Raw genomic sequence first — 17,583 nt, forward strand, 5'->3', positions numbered from 1 at the left:
GGTTTATTCCTAGGTCTCTTATGCTTTTGGGTGCAATTATAAGAGAAATTGATTCCTTAATTTCTCTTTCTTCAGACTCATTGTTAGTGTATAGAAATACCTCTGATTTCTGGGCATTGATTTTGTATCCTGCCACATGGATGAATTGCTGTATAGGTTCTAACAATCTTGGGGTGGAGTCTTTTGGGTTTTCTAGGTACAGTATTATGTCATCTGTGAAGAGGGAGAGTTTGACTTCTTCTTTGCCAATTGAATGGCTTTTATTTCTTTTGGTTGCCTGATTGCTGAGGCTAGGATTTCTACTATGTTGAATAGCAGTGGTGAGAGTGGACATCCCTGTCATGTTCCTGATCTTAGGGGAAAGGCTCCCAGTATTTCCCAATTGAGAATGATATTTTCTGTGGGCTTTTCATAGATGACTTTTAAGATGCTGAGGAATGTTCCCTCTATACACTTTGAAATGTTTTGATCAGGAATGAATGCTGTATTTTGTCGAATGCTTTCTCTGCATCTAATGAGAGGATCATATGGGTCTTGTTTTTTCTCTTGTTGATATGATCTATCACATTGATTGCTTTACAAGTGTTGAACCAGCCTTGCATCCCGGGGATAAATCCCACTTGGTCATGGTGAATAATCTTAATGTACTGTTCGACCCTATTGGCTAGTAGCTTGTTGAGAATTTTTGCCTCTGTCTTCATCAGGGATATTGGTCTATAATTCTCCTTTTTGGTGGGGTCTTTGTCTGGTTTTGGAATTAAGGTGATGCTGGCCTCATAGAACGAGTTTGGAAGTATTCCATCTCTTTCTGTCTTTCTGAACAGCTTTAGGAGAATAGGTATGGTTTCTTCTTTAAACGTTTGATAGAATTCCCCTGGGAAGCCATCTGGCCCTGGACTTTTGTGTCTTGGGAGATTTTTGATGACTGCTCCAATTTCTTCCCTGGTTATTGGCCTGTTCAGGTTTTCTATTTCTTCCTGTTCCAGTTTTGGTAGTTTGTGGTTTTCCAGAAATGTGTCCATTTCTTCTAGATTGCCTAATTTATTGGTATATAGCTGCTCATAATAAGTTTTAAAGTCATTTGTATTTCCTTGGTATTTGTTGTGATCTCTCCTTTTTCATTCATGATTTTATTAATTTGAGTCTTTTTTTCTTTTTAATAAGGCTGGCTAATAGTTTATCTTATTAATTCTTTCCAAGAACCAACTCCTGGTTTTGTTGATCTGTTCTACAGTTCCTCTGGTCTCTATTTCATTGAGTTCTGCTTGAATCGTTATTAACTCTTCTACTTGGTGTAGGTTTTATTTGCTGTTCTTTCTCCAGTTCCTTTAGGTGTGAGGTTAGCTTGTGTATTTGAGTTTTTTCCAATTTTTTGAGGGATGGCTTGTATTGCAATGTATTTCCCCCTCAAGACTGCTTTTGCTGTATCCCAAAGATTTTGAATGGTTGTATCTTCATTCTCATTAGTTTCTATGAATCTTTTTAATACTTTAATTTCCTGATTGACCCATTCATCTTTTAGCAGGATGCTCTTAAACCTCCATGTGTTTGAGTTTCTCCCACATTTCTTCTTGTGACTGAGTTCTAGTTTCAAAGCATTATGGTCTGAAAATATGCAGGGGACAATCTGAATCTTTTGGTATCTGTTGAGACCTGATTTGTCACCCAGTATGTGGTCTATTCTGGAGAAAGTTCCATGTGAAGTTGAGAAGAATGTGTATTCAGTTGCATTCAGACGCAAAGTTCTGTTTAGATCTGTGAAATCCATCTGGTCCAGTGTACCATTTAAAGCTCTTGTTTCTTTGGTGATGTTGTGCTTAGAATGTCTGTCATTTGCAGAAAGTGCTGTGTTGAAGTCTCCTCCTATTAGCGTATTATTGTCTAATATCTCTTTAGTTTGGTTATTAATTGATATACTTGGCAGCTCCCATATTCGGGGCATAAATATTCATGATTGTTAGGTCTTCTTGTTGGATAGACCCTTTAAGTATGATACAGTATCCCTCTTCATCTCTTACTACAGTCTTTGGTATAAACTTTTATTTTATATGGTATGGTGATTGCTACCCCAGCTTTCTTTTGAGGACCATTTGAATGCTAAACGGTTCTCCAACCTTTCATTTTCAGGCTGGAGGTGTCCTTATGTCTAAAATGAGTCTCTTGTAGATAGCAAATGGGTCTTGCTTTTTTATCCAGTCTGAAACCCTGCATCTTTTGATGAGATCATTTAGCCCATTCATATTCATAGTTACTATTGAAAGATATGAATTTAGGATCATCGCATTACCTATTCAGTCCCTGTTTTTTTGTTTTGTTTTGTTTTGTTTTGTTTTGATTTGATTATTTCTTTGGCCTTCCTCTTTCTTTTACAGAGTCCTCCTTAATATTTCTTACAAAGCTGTTTTGGTTGTCACATATTCTTTCAGTTTCTTCCTATCTTGGAAGCTCTTTATCTCTCCTTCTGTTCTGAATGAGAGCCTTGCTGGATATAGTATTCTTGGCTGCAGGTTCTTCTCATTTAGGACCCTGAATATATCCTGCCAGACCTTTCTGGCCTACCAGGTCTCTGTGGAGAGGTCTGTTGTTAATCTAATACTTCTCTCCATATAAGTTAGGGATCAGTTCTCTTTCTGCTTTAAGGATTTTTCTCTTTATCTTTGGAATTTGCAAGTTTCACTATTAAATGTCAAGGTATTGAATGGTTTTTACTGATTTTGGGGTGGGGGGGCACTCTTTATCTCCTGGATCTGAATGCCTGTTTCCCTCCCCAAATCATGGAAGTTCTCAGCTATGATTTGTTCAAATATGCTTCCAGGCCCTCTGTCCTTCTTGGCACTCTCTGGAACCCCAATTATACATAGATTCTTTATTCTGAGCCTATCATTTATTTTCCTTAACCTTTCCTCATGGTCTTTTAATTGTTTTTCTCTTTTTTCCTCAGCTTCCTACCTTGCTATCAACTTGTCTTCTATGTCACTCAGTCTTTCTTCTACCTCATTAACCCTCATCATTAGGACTTCCAGTTTGGATTGCATCTCCTTTAACTGATTTTTTATTTCAGCCTGATTAGATCTAAATTCTGCAGTCATGAAGTCTCTTGATTCCTTTATGCTTTTTTTCCAGAGCCACCAGTAGCTTATAATTGTGCTTTTGAAATGGCTTTCTGACACTGACTTGTAATCCAAATTCTGTAAATCTGTGGCAGAGAGTACTGTTTCTGATTCTTTGTTTTGTGGTGAGTTCTTTGTAGTCATTTTGCTCAGTGCAGAATGGCTGTATGAGTCGAGAATATCAACCACAACCTAAGTAAATTTCATCCTAGATGATTCTGATGAGGTCAGAGACCAGAAATTGAAAACAAAGATCAGACCGAAATAAAACAAAAGGACCACTAAAGTGAAAAACACATTTGATAACAAAGTAGGAAAACATTTATGGCGAAGAATCCTAAAGAAGAAGAGGAAAAAAGAAAAAAAGAAAAAAAAAAGGGGGGGAGGGACTGGGAGGTGGTGGTGGTGACAAAGTTGTAGTGGAGGGAGAATGTAGTCTACCTGAGGAGTTGTAGAGGGTGATCCTCTTGGTTCTGAGTATATTAAGTTTTGTATGTTAGAAGATGCTTAGTCCCAAATTTATATAAACCAGAAATACTTGTAGAAGGCCCCAACATTGACCACCAAAACACAAATTAGATAAAAGGGGGGGTGCAGAATGAGAATGAAGAGAGAAATCTCACAGAATGAACTAGCTCGGTGTTCCACTTGGTTCTAGGTGCACACTGGTCACGTTTTAGAAGGTATTACCTTCTGCCATTATTGTACAAAATGAGGCAGAGAAAACAAAAAACACAAAACAAGACAAAACAAAAAACAACTCTTGTATATCTCTCAAAATTAAGTTGAGTATGTTGAAAGGAATCTAGAAGTGGAAACTATATCTAGGACCTGTAATTGTAGAAATATGAAAGTCAAAAGGGAAGAATCTTGGGCAGCCCGGGTTGCTCAGCGGTTTAGCACCACCTTCCGCCCAGGGCGTGATCCTGGAGACCTGGGATCAAGTCCCACGTCGGGCTCCCTGCATGGAGCCTGCTTCTCCCTCTGCCTGTGTCTCTGCCTCTCTCTGTATTTCTCATGAATAAATAATTTTTTTTAAAGGGAAGAATCTTAAAAATGAAGAGGTGGTAAAATATTGTAGCTAAGGTGGGAAAAGAGAAAAAAATTGGAAATTTACAGTCTGATATAAAAACGAGTTGTACTGGCAAAAGGAAGAAAAAAAATAGAGGGGTACCCTCTGGTTCTATATACTGCAAATCCTTCAACTTCCCCTGGAGCTTTCCAGCGCTGCTCAGTCAAGAACTTGCTCTTCCCCTGTCCTTCCAGCTGGTCTTCTGGGGGAGGGGCCTGCTGTGCTGACTCTCAGGTGTGTGCACCTGGGGGAGTCGCCCAGCCCCCTGCCAGGTGCACCGCTCAGTGGTAGCTGTTGACCCAGTGAGGCCCCTGTTACCTGGGGCCCTGCCCCTCCCAGTCACAGGGTGACACCAGGAGGAATAACCCCACTGGCGGCAGCCAGGTCCCCAGCCCTGGAGTCATCTCCCACAGTAACTACTGCAGTTTCCCAGTCCACACTGGCCTGGATGCTCCCTGGGGCGCTGACCTGCCCAGCTCGGGTCCTGCAGACCTCTGGCGGCAGGAGCGTCCTCACTGTCCTGTGCCCTCCCAACCTTTGCCTCTCCCGGAGGGAGCACAGGATCCTGAACTGTGTCCCCCAGCGCCTTGGGCTCCAGGCCTGTGTTGCTGGAATCGCGCTCCCTGGCCACGCAGCCCCCTCCTCCTGGAGCCGCTGCCTGAGCTGCTCCCGAGGCCCTGCCGAGTGCTCCAGCCCTTTAGGGAGCTCGGTCTGCACGGTGTGGCGCGCTCTCCCCCAGGGCACACCTCCTCTGTTAGTGACCCCGGGAATCTGGGGGCTCCACTGCCCCTCCTGTGGTTCTCCCCGAGTTTCCTGTTAAGCACCTCTCCGTCCGGGAAGAATCCATGCCGATTTTTAAAGTTCCTGCTTCTCCGGGGCTGGGCTCTCCTGTCCTGGAGCCTCTGGCCCCCTCCTTAGCCCGGCTCCTCGGGGCCCCTCCCCAACTTGATTCTTTTTTATTTTTATTTTTTTCTGCCTTCCTATCTAACTTGTTAGAAGCCAAAACCCTTCTCTGTAGCATTCCAGCTGTTCTCTCTTTAAATCTTAGGTCGAATTCGTAGGTTTTCAGGATGGTTTGAAAGTTATCTAGGTAAGTTGGTGGGGCCAGTGAGGTGAGGACCCTATTCCTCTGCCACCTTGCCCTCCCATCTAAATTATATTTTCTAATTGATTATTCCTGAAATATCGAAGTGCTATCAACTTTCATTTGTGGATTTTACAATTGACAACCTTGCTAAACTTTTAATTGTTCTAAGTTTTTGTATATTCTATTCTATTTTTAGCCATCACATCATCTGAGAAAAACGTTATTTCCTTATTTTCTTTCTTACACTTGTTATTTCCATTTTTATCTCATACATTGGCTGTAATAATCATTGTCTATATTTATTGTTTTATGAAGTAGATTTGAGATAAACTCGATTTTTATCCTTTTCTACACAATTTTCTCTTGTTTTGTACATTTTATAAGATATGTGTTTTATTCTCTTATTCAGGAATAAGGCAAGCTGTGCTCTACTTGGAGTTTTTCACTTAACAGTAATCAACAAAATTCACTTCAGTTCTGTGAAACTGAATAAAGGAAATCTCACTTAAAATGGAGTTGGGCAAACTGAATTTAACTAACATATAAAATAAAATAAAACAGAGTTGCAAAGCCAGAAGGGAGAGCTTTCACAGGGTACCACTCCCAGCCTTTCCACAGAAGGCATACCTTTCATTCCCACCTGGAAGAAGCTTACTTTACTACTCTAGCAGGAAGAAGGAAGATTTTCTCCTTGCCTGGCAACAGAGCCCAGTCGCTGACAGACTGAGCTCAGCCAATGAAAAGCCACTACACTTCAAATTCCCAGTTTATTCCAATGAACTTTTTGGTATAACAGCCCTTCCCTCACTCCCTCATTCCTCTGCAAAACAGCATTCCTCTCCTTTGTTCTCTGAATCTACCTATGACTTTGGTTGTAGCTCGCTTGTACCATACTGCAATTCCTTTTCTATTCCAAAATATAGCCATTTTGCTGATAAAATAATTAGCTGTTTTCCCCTTAAGGTCAGCAGCTCTGGTGTGTGTGCAGACACCTATAGTGTTCCTGTACTGTTACAGTACAGTGTTACACCTACAGTTACATACAGTGAATAGATTGATAGCAAGAAGGTAGGTCATGTGGCCAGATCTCAGTCCACTGAAGTTTCTAACAAAACCCCTCTATCATCTCTGCCTAGTTCTGTTATTTCTGACAACAGAAAACTGGTATTCCTTACATGCAACGATAACAGTCTTCTTTATGGCCACCTCCTACTCCATTCCCCAATCTCCCAATCCCACCCTTACTGTTAGAGCACTTCCCTCTCAACATACACTTGTTACACTGTGACTTATAGTACGAAAAATATATATGTGGTCTTTATCTGTGATTCCTGGCTCATAGCTCCTAGAACCCTTGCCATTTCCTACATAAGGGCCAAAGTGACATCTTTTATTATCATATTTAGTTTTCTTCCCTATTCCTAAAATAGCACCTGAGTGATATAAAACTGAATTCTCTTGTTATTCATAACAAGCTCCTTTCAAAAACTTCTGAGTCTATGTTAATGAAACAACTTTTGGAAAGCTCACAGGATGAAGACTGGTTGTAAAGAGAACCAACTTGGGCTTAAAAGGTTGGAACTTTCAGCACCCCCTCCTCCTCTAGGGAGGGGACAGGGTCTGGAGGTTGAATCAGTCACCAAGGGCCAATGATTTAATCAATTACGTCTATGTGATGAAGCCTCCATAAAAACTTAAAGGACAGAGCTTGGAGAGCTCTCAGATTGGTGGACACATGGAGGTACTGGGAGAGGGGCATACCTGCAGAGAGCATGGAAGTTCTGTGTCTTTCCCACATATTATGCCCTTTACATCTCTTCTATTCAGTTGTCCCTGGGTTAAATCTTTTTATAATAAACTAGTATTCTAGTAAGTAAAACGTTGCTCTCAGTTCTGTGACCTGCTCTAGTAAGATAGTTAAACCCAAGGAGGGGTTGTGGGAACTTTCAATTTAGAGTCAGGTTGTCAGAAGCACTGGTGACTGCCTGGACTTAGGATTGGCTTTTGCGGGGTGGGAAGTTTTGTGGGAAAGAGCCCTTAAACTGTGAGATCTCATGGTATCTCCAAGTAAATAGTGTCAGAGTTGAGTTAAATTGTAGGTCACCCAGCAGGTGTCACAAAATTGCTTTGTATTGAGAGGGCGGAATCACACATTTGGTGATCAGAGGTATAAGAAGCAAAGCAGTATTATAGCAGAGTATGGAGATTAGAAGAGACATACAAGAAGAGAAGTTTTCCTTATTTTTCAGATTTCCCCCTGGGTTTTGCAATATCCACTTGATTTGTAGGTTACTGGCAATGAAAGTTTCTTAAAGAGTGCATTTCAGTCATCAACTTATTTCTTTTATTGTTTCTCTTTTCCAAATCCACCCTTCATTGTCTGTTTGTGATACTAGAATAGTTTTCCCTGGTCAGTTGGCTTGATGTTAAGCTTGGTCAGTAGAGGGTGCTGGAAGGACACTGAAGGAGAAAAGGGATTTTCTGATGCCTGGTTATGCTCTTTTCACTTTGTTCCTATAGCAATCTGCAGCACAGGACACCCTACGGGCAGCTTCCACTGGCACCCTAGAGGGCAATATCCCAGCAGATGGCTTCTCAATGAGTTCTTCAGCAGGGCACCTTCTCATGGATGGCTTCCCATATACTAGAGGACAGAGTTCTGACAGCACTTCTGCAAGGTCTTCACCATCCAGCAGGTCATGGTTGTGGTGTCTCCAGTGAAGTCTGAATCTCATGTTGTCGCAGGAGAGAGGAAGATAGGATCTTCCAATTTCGTTTCTTCCTTGGATGCTCCACCTCAGTCTTAGCAGCCCATGTCTGCTCTTATTCCTCCATTCTTATGTTTTCTTTACTCCTTAGTAGGTAATCTTCTGTAATAGTTAATACTTCTTTATATTAAACTTCCCTTGTTTATATTACTGTGTGACATTTCGGTCTCCTGATTGGACTCTAATATAGGATGTGGTATAGCCTTCTTGATATCACTTTACCTATACTGACTACAGCTCTCAGAATTTACCTGTTTTTATTTAACTTAATGTAATTTAGTTTAATTTAATTTGGTGCATTGATAAGTATATTTGAAACATTATCAAGTTATACTAGCAAGGGTCAACTTTACTTTTGGTTTGATATCATGACAACCAGGTCATCTGCTTACAGTATTACAGATCTGATCATCGGAAGGATTTTCCACAGACTACCTCTGACTGTACTTTTCACATCTTGTTTTCCTCCATTTCTCACAAATGTGTGGAGTTGGCCCCTCGAAGCCACATTCATATTATGATATGACCTCTGGCCCTGTATCTTCATATTACAATCCAGGTAAGTTAGCACAGCAAGCAAGAGGAGTATTTCAGGAAGCCATGTCTATATCAGGATGGTTATCAATAGTTTAACTTTGCTGAGAAGTGGCTGTAAGTGACACAAACATCCCATTAAATGCAAGTTAAATACCCTAAATCAATTTCCTCTTAGATGAGTCTCATAAATTCCTGGAGCAGCTTCAAAATCATCTGACACAAGAGGAGGGGAAGTAGGAGCAGAAAAAAGTCTTAACTTGATGAGACTGAAATTGCTTACTTTTCCAAATTTTACCATACACACATAAAAAAAAAAATTGTTAACCAAATGACTGAGACATCCTGGGTCCAAAGACACAGCAACAGAAGCATTCATGCCGGCATCCATGCCCTGTGCTGTCAAGATTCTCTGTGGTCTCTGTGGCCACAGAGGAAATAGCCACTGAAGCCACCTCCACTGGTGCAACGTGGTCTCATTTCTGGCTGTGACTTTCCCAAGCCTGTGAAGCTACAAATACTCCATAGTGTATGCTTTTTCTGCACAAACTATCTAGAAAATAAACTATTATTTCCATTTTTTTTCAAAACTTTTTCTTTAAAACCTGACCACTGAAGTCAGTGAGCCTGACCCTTCAACATGTATTGCCCCATTGACTGGATGGGAGTGAAATCTTTCCCGAATCTCCAGTCCAGTCAGGTTCTTTTGCTGTGTGCCCTCCTAGAACTGCAGTTAAGGCACTATTTTAGTTTTTATTATACATTTTTATGTGATTAATTCATTGGCATCTCTTCCTCCCAAAGACAGAATACTGAGATCAGGGATTATGTCCATTTTAGTTCATAAGTGCTTAACACTTGACATTTAGTAAGTGCCCAATAAATGTTCATTCAAGAAAAATAAAAGCACTTATCAAATGAATCAATTCTTCCTGTTTTATCTGTTTATCCGATACTTGCCATTATCACCATATTTAACACATTCTATTGATATTCTCTATTAGCATGTCTGCCCACACTACTTGATTATAAGCTCCTAGAAGTTTGACATTATTTCTCAGTTATTTAGAAATCCCTGGTAAGTAATAAACATTTACTCAACTGATTTGTGCCCTGAACAGAGAATTAGTATATCTACCAAGTATCTCATGTGGATTATGTAGCTTCTTTTCCTTTTTTTTTTTTAACCTGTAGATGGAAGAAATTATTCTAGAAATGATCTCCTAGGTTCCCTTCTAGCTTAAAAGCTAAGAGCTATGTGATTCTAAATACAAAATACATTTTCATATCCCAAACCACTAACAGGATCTTAAGTAATTTAAATGGAGGGGAAAAGGCCTTCAGGGTAAATTTGAAGATGTGGGGAGAATTTTCATTAAAATATATACGATGGAAATTTGTTGATTGATTTTTACCCAACAGAATTATAAACAATAAAATGTTTATTCACAAAAGCCAAATTGGATAACCATAAAGAGTTTATGGTCTTTAGGGGCATTGCAGAAAAATCTCTAAAATGTGTATACATTTTTAAAAACTTAACATTTTAGGAAATAAAATAGTTTGTACTTCTTGGGAATTTGAGAAATGTTATTATGTGTGCTGGGTAATATTACCGTATACAAAGATTTGAAAGTTTCCTTTAGGAATTTACTATCATTATCAAGAAAAATATATTAGACATTTGGGCACATTGAACCATTTACGATAATTCTCTTTTAACAAACTTGATTTCTGTAAAGAAAAAAACATATGTATATTTAAATAATTCAGTTTTAGCTTCACCTTGCTCCTTTTTTTTTTTTTTTAAGATTTTATGTATTTATTCATATGAGACACAGAGAGAGAGGCAGAGACATAGTCAGAGGGAGAAGCATGCTCCGTGTAAGGAGCCTGATGTGGGACTTGATTCTGGATCCCAGGGTCACTCCCTGAGACGAAGGCAGATGCTCAACCGCTGAGCCACCCAGGCGTCCCTCATCTTGCTCTTGACAAATGTAAATTTTATACTGACTCTACAAAAAGCTACTGTTAGAAAATCTAACCCAGGCACAGAAGAATATCTGGAAATACTCTATTCAACATGAAATGTTTTTCCCATGAAGAAAATTTTCCCCATTTAGTTTTTTTACAATCGTCAAAATATATAAAGAACACTAATTTACAAAAAAAAAAAAAAATGCACAGTATTTAGTGTCATTTGCTCCAGAGCCTGAGAATCATTTCCATAAATCAAATAGTTCACTAAGATCCTTCAAAGAAACAGAAAAGGAAGACAATTTGAGAAAAATAGGTAAATGAGAATAGATGCTTTATTTCTCATTTTCTCCCGCAAAATACATCAACAATATTACTTTCTTTTAAAAATAAAATAAAGTATTTTATCTCCATTCCTTCCATCTTCTCCTTTCAAATAATCATGAGAGTCTTAAATATAAGTAGTAGATGGTGTGCTAAAAGATCTAAGTTTGAAAAACTCTAGTAAGGATCACTGGCCTCCAGAGGTCACCTTGACCATCACAATGTCAGATATTTCACTACTTAGGATTCCTTCTTCAGAGATTTCTGCAGTGGAAGCACGTTTCATTTTGGTGTCTAATTTTGGGGACAGCATTAAATATATTCAACTCTTATTATTTAATCATGTTGCATCTAGAACTTAGACTACAGTCACAGCCCAACCTTGAAAGTAAGTCCCAAGCAGGAAGGAACATCCAATACCTTGGGGAGAGACCTATAACTGAGGAGGACAGGCAGAGGAACCAGAGTGAGGCACTCTGACATTCATATGGCCTATTGTCACCACAGGGGGTAGGGGAAGGAAAGGAAGGAATTAAGAAAAGTAACATGCCTAAAGAGACAGCAAGAAGACAGTAAAAGTTAAATACACAACTTTGCCAGGACAGATTATAAGTTTCATGGTTGACTTTTCAGAGAAAAATTGGTCCTGAAAACCAAAAAGTGGCTTTAACTGCCAACCTGCCTCTTATTTTTTAAGAAAAAGACTGCTCAGAATTTCCAACAACAACAATAATTATTTAACAATTACGATTGAAACTACATGCTATACTTGGTAAGTAAAATACCCCTTGATTTAGCATGTTTTCATTTGAGTATTTAAAGGATTTTTTTTTCTGTTCCTTATCCTTTATAGAAACATTAAAAAAAACATACTCTGAACAGCTTGAACACCAGCCCTCACTTTGATATCACTCACACCTGGTACCTGGTCCTACCGTGATGTGTGTACCTCAGAAACTGTTCCACTAGCTTTTTCTCTTCTCTGAAACAAAGTGGTAAACAGGAATTCTTCATCTTGAAGTTCAACCACACAGAAAGGAAGGGGTATGATTATGCTGACTGCAAATAACAAAAAGGAATACTTATGTGACTCAGAGGAAGACCAACATTGCTGTCATTCAAGAAAACTTATATTCAGGGGCACCTGGGTGGCTCAGTTGGTTAAGCAACTGACTCTTGATATTTCAGCTCAGGTCATGATCTTAGGATCACAAGATTGAGCCCCTCTAGTCAGGCTCCAAGCTGGTTGTGAAGCCTGTTTAGGATTTTCTCTCCCCCTCCCCCTCTGCTCCTCCCTCCCCGCCCACACACAGGCACACTCCCTTTCTCACATTAAAAAAAAAACAAAAAAAAAAAACAAACATTCAGAATATTCTCAGGCAGAGAAAAGACACATTGTTTATAATGCTACTTTCCAGATATAAATGGGGTGGGGTTTTTGGCATCCAATTTCCAATATTCTTTTAACATTTAAGTCCATTAAAATTAAAAAGACTAAAACTTAAAATTTTAAAAATCTATAGTCAAAAAGAAACATTGTCAAATCACTATGTTGTACACCTGAAACTAGTGTGATATGTACCAAATATACTTCAATTTAAAAAAAAAGAAACAAAATAAAACAAAACAAAAATCTGCTTTCAAAGGAAGAAATAACAAAAAGTGACACATCAGGGTTGCCTGGGTGGCTTAGTCAGTAAAGCAAGTCTTGATCTCAGCTTGACCTCAGGGTCATGAGTTTAAGGCCCACCTTGGGCTCTACACTGGGTATGGAGCCTACTTAAAAAGAAAAATTAAATTCAATTTTAAAAACTTTAAAAAAAGTGATACATCAAAAAATGGCACATTTAACCAGGTTAGGGATAAATTGTGAAAAAAAAAAAAAAGGAAACTCATTGCACTTTGGATTTATTGATAAAGAAGCCATATGTAATCCTATCTATTCATCTTACAGCTTTTTATCCTATTACAGGATACTTCTCAAACCTGGTGATTAGCTATGGAAATTTGTTTCTGCCAACTGATAATCTCTTTACCAACAATCTAGATTCTTATTCAGTTTCACTTCCAACAAAAAGAAAACTAAGAAAATGAAAACTAAATCCAGAAATAAATTCAGAAAATTTTGACTCCACATGAAAAGAAATCAATTGTTTATGGTGTTTGCATCCCCTATTCAGCTATTTTAATTCGTTGCATGAATGTCTGTAGGCAGCACATGTATATAATTTAATCTGGCATATTTTAACTGTGTAATTTATTGAATTTCTTAGACATCATCATTCTTTTTCCCCACTTGTATTTTGTATATAGAAAAATAACCTCAACACCCTGGTATAAATTTTAAAATGTATGTTTTTAAATGCATGTATTTACATTTTATATTAATTTTTCACATTTAAATATTTATATATTGTATTACAATTTCATGTGGAAAACATTTCTAAATTACTAACCAAAATCTATTTGATCAATGCCAAGACAGAAATATTTGCTTCATAGTTTTTTATTAAATATTTTAAATGAAAAAAAAAAAAGAAAAAATATTTTAAATGCTATTTTTCTATTTTAAAAGCCATGGATATAGTTTGGGTTGCTTTCGATATAGATTTAAAAAATAAATCAGCTATAAGGCAACATGGCATAACACTGGAGAGTAGGGATTATGGTATCAGACAGCAGGATGTTGATTCTGCTTCAAACACAAACTGTGTGACCTTACAAAAATATTAACCTCTCTGTATCTCAGTCTCCTCATCAGCAAATGAGAGCAATCATAGTACCTCCATCAAAGAATTGTTATGAAATCCAATTCATTTTAAACTATTACTGGTACTATTGTGTTTAGCACCAAAGTGATATCTTGATATCGCTTTTATCATCATCTCAAAGAATCAGATGTATACTTATAGCACATGTTTGGCTAGATGCTATGTACATAAATTCATTGATTGAGCCCTCTCAAAGTTTGCAAACGCAAATGTGTACACACAGCCTGCAAAAGAGCAGCTTATATATAACTCTGTGATACCCAAATAAGAACATCACCTATGGGTGTGCTATACTGACATCAGAAACAAGACAAAAGTTAAAACAGAAAAAAAAAGTGATTGCTGAGATAATAAAGTTACTGGAGAATCCTGTATTCCACAAGACAAAGTGTAAGTCTTCTCTGGTTAATCTAGAAAGGTTCATGGAAGAGCAAGGATTGTGACAGTTTAATGATAGGAGAGACACAACTGGGTGGATTTTTTTTTATTTATTTATGTATTCATGAGAGATACAGAGAGAGAGAGAGAGAGAGGCAGAGGCAGAGGGAGAAGCAGGCTCCATGCAGGGAGCCGGATGTGGGACTCGACCCCGGGGACTCCAGGATCACACCCTGAACTGAAGGTAGACACTTAACCGCTGAGCCACCCAGGCATCCCTACTGGGTGGACTTAAAAGAAGAAAATGCTCTTGGCTTATGGGGCTGTTTCCTTGAAGGCTTGGCATTTGGACTGGAATGACTATACCATGGGAGTTTGGGACAGATTTGTCTAACATGAGAAAAGACCCATGATCCAAAGAATAGATACTAAGGAAATGAAATTCAAGGCTTGTCCTCACAGGCTGTGCTGTACAGCATGTACATCTTAGAATTCTGGACAATATAACCAATGACAACATACTACAAGGCTTTGAGGGAAGAGGGGAAAGGGTGCTTAGGGAAGAATGCTAAAAGGCTAAGAGATGGGAGAAGAAAACAATGCAGGCTGCAAGGAGAACAGTGATTTGTGCGTAATAGGTATAGGCAGGGAATCCAGGAGGAGAGTGATGCTGATCAAAATAACAAAATTTAAAAGTATCTGGGACAGGTGTGTTAGCCAACAGGCATGAGAAAAAGGTGACCTAAGATGGGAAGCATGAGACAAAATGATATTTAGTTTAGCAATAAAGTGTGTGAACAGAATGAAGATGACAGAGGAAGTGAAAATGACATGAGTTTGTAGCTTGAAATGGGATGACAAAGCTGCTCTGATGGAGAGAAGAGCAGAACAGAGAATCTGGGAAAAGACATGGCACTGCTCTTCAACCTTCAATTATGATCTCCATCGCAAGTTGTCCCACATTCAGGGTAATTTAAGCCAAGAAGGAGAGCAGGTAAAAGGACAATTACATGTGTACTTGAAAGCTCATGCTTTCTGGTGAGGTCAGCACTTGTTTTCGTAACCTTTTGCTGCTTCTCTCCCCTCCCTGACCTCTGTCAATACCAGTGGTTGGACACTTGGCTGAATGCAGGGGGCAGAGAGCACACAGGACTCAGAAGAGTTCTGTGTACACACAAGGTGAGGCACACGCACACACACACACACACACCTTCCAAAGCTAGAAAAAGTATCAGAATTAAACTACTTCATTAATGCCTCTTCCATAATATTTTCTTTTGTAAAATGACTATTTCTGTACTCACAGGAAAAATTGCTTTGTTAACCCCTGGCACTCGTTGCACATGTATTCCCCTCTCAGAAGCAGTTTAAGATCTTGACAAATGGGAGGAAATATTCATTTAACTCCTTAGTTGGTCATCTCTCTTTTCCAGAGGTACAAAGGAAGAAAAAAGCACAATCAACACATTTTCAAACAACAGTCGGTACAGAAGAAGTGCTTCTTCAAGGGCCCATTTAAGTTTAATGTATTTTGAGAAAGCCATACACAGTTGAAGAAATACATACAAGTGTGCCACCAAGAAAACAGAAAAACAAAACAAGTTACTCTCAGAATGAGCATCTAAGAGCCAGCTTGCCTCACAAGCTAAGTACCTCCATTTCAGGATAGACAACAAGCATCTAATTAACACAAATATCTAATTGCTCTAACTGAACAGGCAGCAAATTATGTCAAAGGGAAGAAATTAAACAGCAGGGGAAATAGGGAGAAAACAACTCAGGAGATTATTTATTTGAGAAATACAATCATATTCACAAGTATCCTTCTCTTTAATGTACTTGGCCGAGATGTCATCACAGTAAAGAGTTCTTGTTTTAGGAAACAGTAAAAGCAATCAACTTCTTCCAAGGGGAGGGCAGGAGTGGTATTTAGTAGGAAGGCTAGGTAACTAGTACAATCCTGGCATGTCTGATATACTTCCCTAGAGTAGTGCTCTGAATCAATTAATTTGATTTGACTTCATACTTTGCTCAAAGTTAAAATAATAAATGGAGAGGCAAGGGTCAATATATCTCATCTAACAACAGTCCAAGAATTGTCAGCCAATAAGCTAGAACTGGTTTCAAGAGTCATCAAATTCAAATTTGTTTCACTGACAGATTGAATTTTTGTCACATGTTTTAAAGTGAAATCTTCATAAAGAATTCTGAATAAATATCTTACATGGAAAGTACATGGAGAAGATGATTTACACTCAATCAAGCCAGTTACTTAAACCCTACATGATTTCAGAGGCTGACTGCTGTGGCAAAGATGGCCATTTCATCTCTACTGGTTATGATCCTGCTTGTCTTTTAAAGTTCTTCTCACTGGGGACACCTGCATGGCTCAGCAGTTGAGCATCTGCCTTGGGCCTCAGGACGTGATCCTGGAGTCCTGGGATCAAGTCCCACATCAGGCTCCCCATGGGGAGCCTGCTTCTCCCTCTGCCTGTGTGTCTCTTCCTCTGTGTGTGTTTCTCATGAATAAATAAATAAAATATTTTTTAAAAGAAAGAAAAAAGTTCTTCTCATTGGAAAAACTAACCTCAGCTCACTCAATTTGGCCTCAGACAAGTTTATTGAAGGATTCCCGACACACATAATGTGAAACCCTCTACAAAGATACAGAATGTTCACACTTATTTAGGCTGCACATTCTCTTTATCCTGTCTTCTCTAACATCACTTGGAAGTGGTAAGAGCTGAGTGAGTATTCAGTTTCCTCTTTGAGCATCAAAGGAGTTTTGTGCTTTCCTCCCATGTCCTTTAGTTGTCTTAGTAAATGTTAATTTGTAGCTTTTACTGTTCAAGAAAAAAGAGGAAATTGAAAGTTGACCTAAATCAATAAAAATTTGAAGCATCGATTCTTATCTATGAAAAAGATCTCAGAAGTCATATGATCAAATTTTCCATCTAGTAATCAGTCCTCTTTAAAACATTTTTGGAGGGAAATTTTTCAACTTCTGGTTTAAACTAATTTAGTGATGGGAAGCTCATTATCTGACAAAGCAATCTGTTTTACCATCTTCCAATTCTATTTAGAAAGTCCTGTCTCAAAGGAAGAGGAAAGTTACCACCCTATAACTCCTGACCATGGATCTTACTTCTGCTCTCTGGGAACAGCAAGTGCTTATTTATACCAATCCCTCAAATATTTAAAGGTATTATTTCTTTCTATAGTCTCTTTTTCTCCAAGTGAATCCTCCTAAGCTCCTTTCCATATATTTTGATAAGTACATCCACTGAACAAAGCCACCATGATTGCTGAGTGAGTGAAGTCCCACCCAACACCTGGAAGACAGTAAGCATTTGCATGATTGTTCAAAATTTGGAAGTGATAGTACAAAAAGATCTGAGTCTTGTTTTCTCTATCTATACTTTGGAAGAAATCAGAAGTCCTTTTTGGAAAATTGTCTAATCTGGAAATGTCAATATCCTACTTCAAAGTTGACAGAACTGAAGATAATCCTTCAATTGATTAGTAGTCAGAGAAAGAGTTTTGCATTTTTTGTGGTCCGGAC

At 38.6% G+C, this 17,583-nt stretch overlaps 1 protein-coding gene across 7 annotated transcripts in view; it reads right to left on the bottom strand.

Annotated features, from left to right (window-relative positions):
* Nucleotides 1-17,583, bottom strand: part of EPM2A (EPM2A glucan phosphatase, laforin) — a 291,240-nt gene that overhangs the window by 152,958 nt on the left and 120,699 nt on the right. The window contains exon 5 of one of the 7 annotated variants that reach the window (XR_013378555.1): nt 11,822-11,931. The exons of 5 other annotated variants lie outside the window; for them this stretch is intronic. Coding sequence is in view for 1 of the 2 variants with exons in the window: in XM_077896049.1 (XP_077752175.1) it covers nt 11,923-11,931 (9 nt within the window). In the remaining variant the exon portion in view is untranslated. Of the gene's footprint in view, nt 1-9,995; nt 11,932-17,583 lie in introns of those variants that run through there. One more of the 7 variants, XM_077896049.1, reaches the window with a different exon arrangement.

Source organism: Canis aureus, chromosome 1 (assembly GCF_053574225.1).
Source record: "Canis aureus isolate CA01 chromosome 1, VMU_Caureus_v.1.0, whole genome shotgun sequence".
Taxonomy (NCBI): domain Eukaryota; kingdom Metazoa; phylum Chordata; class Mammalia; order Carnivora; family Canidae; genus Canis; species Canis aureus.